The following is a 7928-nucleotide window of genomic DNA, read 5'->3' on the forward strand; positions in this document are numbered from 1 at the left end:
TGTAGATCTGAAGGGGAGGGAACAAGGAAATTTGTGGACAGAGTGGAGCTGGCTGTGTGTGTGAGAGCAGGAAGAGGAGGGAGGGCTCATCAAGCTCTGAGTCATTCCAGGAAGAGGAGCAGTTTGACAGAGATACTGTGTGTTTAACACTTGTTTCCAACAGAGCTCATTTCTCATTTAAAAACACTGATCACTTCATCTTTTAGGAGGTAAACTCTTCTAAGAATCAGAGGGTTTGGAGACGGCTCCACAGTTTTCTAAACTGTCCCGTAATGAAGTTTCATCAAACTCATGATTGTTTACAATAATTCTAAAACAGTAAATATGAGACACAGAATTTAATCACTGCTGTAAAGGTAATGAAACTCCAACAATTAAACTATTAGCAGATGAAAGTCTTTAAGTCATGTTTGAGAGAAAACAGATTCAATTCAGAAAGTCATTTTGAGTAAAAGATGTATTTTGATGATAAATACATTTAAACAGCTGATTCAAATTAGTTACTTGGTGCAGCTCTGAATCCCCACAGGACCTGAATGCACCAGATTATTTGGTTCTGCACTTTAGTTTGTGACATGTTTGTACAGGTGAATATAAAAAGGTTTCTTTCTTATATTCACCATCAGCTGTTAAACTGAAAACAGGAAACAATACGGTTCCGGTCAGGGATTTCAAAATAAAAGGTGGACGATGAGCAACAACATTTAAATAAGCACAATTGGAAAAACATCTACAGGCTAATTGCAAGATTTATCATTATTTTTATAATGGATATTTTCATTCATGTATATGTTTAGATGTAATGATATAGTTTTTTATATTTCTTATTTTATTTATTTATTTATTTGCCCCAAGTAATAATGTTTAGTAAACATGTTTACAGCCTGCTACAAAAACAGTTTTGGTCTCTATAGCTAATTTCTACACTCGTGACAACTGTACACGGGGTGAATTTTAACGTAACATTTTTTAAGGCCCAAAGTTACACATATTTAACCCTTTGAACCCTGAGCTCAGTGGTGAGGAAACATGAAGAAAAGACAATGAGAAATTGGTGAGAAGATTTTTCGATGACAAAAAAAAAGTTAAAAAGATTTAGATTTTTTTTTAAAGCTCGGGAAAATCTACACTTATAATTATTTTTATGATTATTACATTTTAAAATGATGTTACAGAATTATTATAACTTTTAAGCGCTCTTTCCAGGTTGTTTCATTTTTCACGTTTTCTTGTTTTTAATTTTTAACATTTTTGGGTCATTTCTTCTTTAGTTGCCTTTTTCACGTGTGTTTAAAGCCTCAGTGTGTGAAAATGGTGAGTAACTGCGTTCACACCGAGCGCGAATTCGCGTGTCAAGAAGTCAATGCAAAGACGCGATTAGCCGTGAAGTCGTGCAGGGCGGCGCGATGGACGTGATAGACGCTTAGGCGCGGCGCAATAGCCGTGAAATTCGCGTCCATCGCCTCATCGCTTGAGTTGAAAATATTGAACTTTTGAGGCGAATTCGCGTGACGCTGTGCCGCAAAAGCCAATCAGCGTTGAGATTCTCCCGACTTGACGCCCTGACGTCCAGTTGTTGACAAAACAATAAACTGCTACTCACCGGAGACAGATGGACAGGCGCTCTGCAGCTGAAATGGAGCGCCTGTAGTTGCCGTCCTGCCGGGAGATCCTGGCGCCAACCCTCGCCAACAGGTCCTCAAACTGGGCCCCAGTCAGCCTGAAGTCCCGCTGAATGCGGCTATCATCCAGACGGAGTTCCTGGAGGAGGTGGTGAAACTCGCCGAGCTGGATGCGCTTCTGCAGGATAGGGTGAACCCAAAAACGACAGCGTTTGGCCTTCCGACGCATCTGGGACTTCCAGAGCAGGTACAAAGCAGTGATGGTGGTTATCTCAGCCATGGTTGAGAAGAGAATGGCGGGCCAGATGTTGTTATCTAGTGAAAATGGGCGGGCTCGCTACTCGCGCGACTGACGCAATAACGCAAATTAACAAAATGATCTGGCGTCCAAACTCACGCGTTACGCGCGAGTAATTGGCTTCACTCGCGTCCGGTGTGAACGCACAGTAACAGTGACATCAGCGGTCAAATTCTAGATTGCAGGGCTCACTCGCTCGTAGGACAGAAAGCCTTGCGCAGACAGAGATGGCATCATCCACGAGTTTTTCAGGAGTAGGCCTATCTAGCCATGAGGTGAATATTTATTTAGGAATCTAAACCATGTTACGNTATCTCTAATTGTTTTGGTAACACGAGCAAACATTAGCACAGTAATGCTAAAATAACACGTTTATGAGATAGTCACGGCAAATATAGGTTGGTACGATTATAATATATGCGTCTCCAGAGTGTTCCTCCACAGGAGTTCTTTCCACCTGGAATAAGCAACGCGGATATTCACTTGCGTTTTGTCCCGTCCTCGCTTATCAGATCTTTTTCTTTTATTTGGTGGTGTGGTTTCCCTCTTACGGGGCAAAACATGTGTGTGCTCCTCCATTTAAAGTGCGACAGAATCATAAAAGTACAAAGCAGGTTCACGCAGAAGCGCCCCGGATTGAGCTTCACCTTAACCGTCTCCAGTGACGGCAAGTTCTAGGTAAATGCAAAAGGCGAAGCGCGTATATCCCTTTCGGCCACCGTATTCAAATATGGCGATGCAAGATGGCAGCCTCCAGCAGACCGCGCCCTGCCTGTGTATATATAGAGAAATCATTCTAAGCCTATGAGAAAGCTTCCATATGTGTGTGAATTGCATTACACTTTAGTAAATATATGTTTATGAAAGCAAAAGTTGATATTTGCTAATAAACAACCACGTAAATTACACATTGTAACTTTAAAGAAATAAAGCCAGTTTGCTCAGGTTTCAGGGGGTTGTGGGCGGGGCTGCTTTGAGTGACAGGTTGTCTGCGAGGCGTCGCTACAGTCCACAGCTCCACCCTCTCCTCCAAATATGGTCACTTCTGGCTCCAAAAACCAAGATGGCCACGGCTGAAATGCCGAACTCGAGGTCGAGTCCACAAAACCCAAAGGTGACATCACAGTAGCTCCATCTATTATTATAGACAGTCTATGGTCTTTCCCCAAGCAAGAGAAAGGAAGTAAGGAAGAAAGGAAGAAAGGAAAGAGAAAGAAAGCAAACTGACTTAATAAGAAAAGTATTCAACAGGTGTGTGAGAGAGAGATGGATCAAGAGGGGAAAGGTGCGGGGCCCACACAGACTGCTTATGCAAAGGATCCAACATGTGGTGCTACATCCCTGAACAGAGGAGGTCAAGGATAACATTTAAAAAATACTTTCCCCTGCTTTTATTTTGTTCTTGACCTTTAACCTTGAGTTTCTTTTTACTGCTCTGCAACACGTTATGAGGAGTGGACGTGACAAAAACTGATTGATCAAAATGGAGGTGATGAAAACAACAAAATAAAGTGAGGAATTATCAAGTTATTTGATTCATTGTAAATCTGGTTTGATTAAAGCAATCGTAACATGATGAAAACAAAACCATATTTCATCATTTTCCCCACCTTACATTCATCAATCATCACTCACAACACAAAAGTGTCATTTAAGGAAAGTGTGTGAAGGAGCAAAACCTGATTCAACAAACTGGAAGTTATGAAAATATTAGTAATGGGAGTGATGAAATGTGTGAGAAGTGAAAAATAGAGGGGTTCAAGTGGATGTAAAATGAAAAAAAGAGGTGATTATCAAGTGACTTGATTCATTTTCTACCACTCAACACCCTGTTCTACTTTGAAAGGGAAATGCCACAACTTCCAGTTAGAGGTTGCTCTGATTGATGGAACTTTGTGCAACTGCTGAAATGAGACTTCCCCCAAAATCCCCAGTAACACAGTTCAAATATCCCAGTGGTGGTTTAATGTTTTGGATTTCTAGTGTCTCTGCAAAGTGCTGTCTGCTGGGGACATTTTCCTCTTATTAATACTGTCATGTATACACATTATAAATGTTTACAATTAAAGTTAGAACTTTAAAATAAGAGCTCAAATTCAGGAATAAATCATGCGTCTGCTGGCGACATCTAGTGGCCATTTTTGCTCCAAACTACTAAATGATTCAATAACAAATTAAACTTGAGGGAATTCTGAGGGCACAAATTATTATCTGCATCAAAATGAGCATAAACAAAAAATGATACTAAATACTATAGATAGGAAATGAAGCTGAGAAATAAATGAGTGGCATCCAGGACTGTGGTGACGCTGTTTCAGTGAGGAAAGTTACAGGAGGAAAAGTGCCTCAGTTATAATCTCAAATCAGTGTCACGTTTTCTCCATCAGGTTTGTCTGATCCCNACAAATTTGACACCAGTAACAAGATGCTGTTAATTAGGAAGTACTCGTTTGAGGACACTGGGACTTATTATAGTTGACAATGTTTAGTTTTTTATACTTATCAGGTGCAACTGATCCCAAAAAGCCAGGAGAAGTTGAAAATGCACAGCAAACAAAAGCTTGGGTCTCAGGAGGATATAACAGAGGAGCCCCATGCCAACTTTAATTCCTCCCAAAATGATCTTGCTGATAGTGCTGCAGGCTCACTGCATGAGACACTCAACTCTCTGAAGAAGATAGACAACAAAAAGGAAGTTAGCTCCATGGCATAAGCCGGGAATTAAAGCAAGTTCCTTTCTTGTGGGGCCATCTTCCAGTTTCATTCTGTCTCCACATTTAAAGAAACGTTTCATCAATGGAAATGTGGTCTTTTCATAACACTGGGCTGTCAGTGCAGACGAAAGATGCTAATCGTCACCTTGGAATTATACGCTTCTATCTGACCTTTCTGTCAAAATGTGGACTTTTTAGTTTGAAAACAAAAAGGTTAATATCATTGATGTTATTTGGAATGCTAAACTTTGAAGCTCAATGTCTCAAAACCGCTCAGACCACAGATAGAACCTTGTAATTCTTTGTTTGTTGGGTTTTGTTTTCAGATATTTTTAATGTGTCTTTAACAACATACAAACTGCTATACAGCTTTGCAAAAGAAAAACAGTCAAAACACACACACACATGTATGTACAGGCACAGGTACACACACACATGTATGTACAGGCACAGGTACACACACAGACAGATACCTACAAACATACAGAAACTTTAAAGGGACAGGCAGTTGCACGGGATAAAGGTCCAATCAGGGTCTAACCTATTATGATCAGCTACTATGCTTCACGTGCAGTTATCAATAACGTGGGGGTTTGGAGTCTAGCTTTTATATGTTCCATAAATTGACTCCAAATTCTCATAAATTTATCAGACGAGCAAAGTGAATCTTATTTTCTCAAGTTTGAGATGTTGCATCACGACAAATTTTGTTATTTCAAGTTTAGCTGCTGAAAGATTCTTGTTTTCCTCTCCTGCTGTGCCAAAAATAGCTGTCAAGGGATCTGGGTGAATGTTCATTGTAAATATATCTTACAGTGCTTTGAAGATTGGACTTCAATAAGCGGACACAGCGAGAATGAGAGTGTGCTAAGGATGCAGGAGAAAGTCACCTGTCACATGTGGAATTAACATCTGGGAACATTTGAGAGAGTTTGACTTTTGAGAAATGAAGGCGATGCAGCACCTTAAATTGAATGAGGCCATGCGGACCCCCTGGAGGGCTCTTCCCCCACTGCTCAACTGTCACAGCCAGCCCCAAAATTTGATCTCCCAAAGAGACCTCAGATATGTGAGTGATGGGTCTTAGAAATGTGGAAATAAATGAAAGATAATGCACCACTTTTGGAGGCCTCAGAAGAAAATGATCTCCAGACAAGTTGAGAAAAGACGCTGCATTAGTTTGAATACAGAACCTTATAATTCTAAGGTGGTGAAATACTTTTGAAATTGGTGCTACATGAGCAGAGGAAACAGAAAATAGGACTGTGGGATTCACTTTTCTCCACGAGGTAGAAAACTTGTAACGACCTGAATGCACAGCGTCGCACCGGACCAATCAGTGCTCCTGCTGACAGGTGACGTATTGTGAACTGTTTGACACAATGGCGGCCGGCTGGTAACAAACTCTCTGGTGTTACAGTTAAACGGTGAGCTGAAACATGTTACTGAAAACATGTGAGGTGAGAAACATTCAACGCAGTGACAGACTCTTGGTTTATGATTGAACTCTTTATTGCTTTGTCAGCATCAGGACAGTCAGAACATTACACGTGTACAAACGGCATTCAAACTTAAAAGAAAAAATAACAAGGAAAAAGAAAAGGACGTGCACATTCTTCTTGGCACTGAGTAACACAGGCTGTCATGTAACATTTATACCACATCATATTGTGTGCTGTGTTCTTCCACTTAGCATCAACACATTAATGCACACAGAGCGAGGACTGGACCCAGAGATATCCTTTGGCACATTAACAGACTTCCAGTGTCTCAGCACTGTCCTGTTCTCTGTGACGAGGGCTAGTTTCACCCAGGCACATACTTTTGAGGACAGGTTAGTCTCCATTGGTAGGATGCCCAGTATACATAACACTGGACCGTCAGTGAGGTCTGTTTGACAGAGACTCTTGGTTTATATTTGATCAGTGCTGCTTCGTTTTAACGTTTCAGCTCAGTTGTTTCAGCCTCTGTTTTCAGCTTGCAGGAAACAGTCAGTATGTTCACATGCACAGTAAAGTCCAGCGACAGTTACAGCTCGGCTAGGCCATTATTTGGACTAGTGTCCTTGTCCTAGTATACCAGCACCAGAGGGGACTTGATTTATTGACCCAAGTATGTCCGACTCCTCTACGATAGGTGGAGATATGGGTGTTTTAGTCTGACTTTGAGAAATTAGATTTAGCACAGTTTCAGTCGGACTGACACAATAAATCCATTTTCTCTTATGTCATGTAAATGTACTGAGTACGGCACTCACTTCCTGTTCAAACTCTGGCTATTATTTAAGTTCAAGAGTTAAAACGCAGACTTTAACCCTTAAATGACTTCCGTCAATTTTACTTCACACAACTCAGCTGTGTCTCCATAAGCATAAGGCCAAAGTCCAGCATAGAGAGGCTGAGTGAATGTGGTCTGGACTCTGTGGAGGAGAGTCATGGTTTCAGAGACGCTGTAGAAGGACAGAATACCTGCACTGTGATCCAGGTGCACTCCTACTCTGGAGGACTGAGGACCTGAGACGGGAGTTTGGACTTTGTTGTGCTGAAATATATAACTGATCGGGTCACAATATAACGCCCAAGATTTGTCATTGTGTCCAAATCTACATTCATCCAAGACCCCTGCTCTGCTGATATTCTTGTATGTGACTGCTAAACAAGCTCCTGTCCTCCTCCACTCCACCTCCCAGTAACAACGTCCAGACAGACTCTCTCTACTCAGGACCTGACAAACTGGAATGAATCTGTCTGGGTGATCAGAATAAGACTGTTCTTCTTCAGTTACGGTTACTTTCCTGTTCCCCTCAGATAATAACAGCCATGTGCTGACTGTGTTTGGATCCAGTGTGATGTGACGTGAATATCTGAAGAACTCAGCTCTGGTCTTGGGCTCTGGTTGTGGCAGTAAAACATCCACTTCAGTCACTGTCAGTGAGACGTTTGTCCATGTGTCCCTCAGAGCGTCCTGTAGTTTATCTCTGACTCCTGTCCTTTCTGCTGCAGCTGACACTGTGTCGTGGCCTTTATGTTGGTCCACATCTTCAGCTCCAGCATAGCAGTGATCAGCAGGAGCAGCTTGGAGTCCAGTCTTCTTCACTTTCTCCACTAAAACTGCTAACATGGTGTTTTTCATCAGGACAGGCCTCGGTGTGAAGCCCTGCCTACACTGAGGGCAGCTGTAGATTCTCTTCTCATCCTCTCCATCCCAGAAGCTTTGAATACAGTTGATGCAGTAGCTGTGTCCACAGTGAAGAGTCCCCGGATCCTTCAGTAGATCCAGACAGATGGAACAAGA

At 41.7% G+C, this 7928-nt stretch overlaps 1 protein-coding gene across 1 annotated transcript in view; it reads right to left on the reverse strand.

Annotated features, from left to right (window-relative positions):
* Positions 1-6128: 6128 nt before the first annotated feature.
* The window catches only part of LOC126409151 (tripartite motif-containing protein 16-like), a 7087-nt gene continuing 5287 nt past the window's right edge, over positions 6129-7928 (reverse strand). Inside the window, exon 3 of the mRNA XM_050075109.1 lies at positions 6129-7925. Coding sequence (XP_049931066.1) covers positions 6951-7925 — 975 coding nt within the window. The 3' untranslated portion in view covers positions 6129-6950. The remainder of the gene's footprint in view (positions 7926-7928) is intronic.

The sequence above is a fragment of the Epinephelus moara genome, chromosome 21 (assembly GCF_006386435.1).
Source record: "Epinephelus moara isolate mb chromosome 21, YSFRI_EMoa_1.0, whole genome shotgun sequence".
NCBI lineage: Eukaryota > Metazoa > Chordata > Actinopteri > Perciformes > Serranidae > Epinephelus > Epinephelus moara.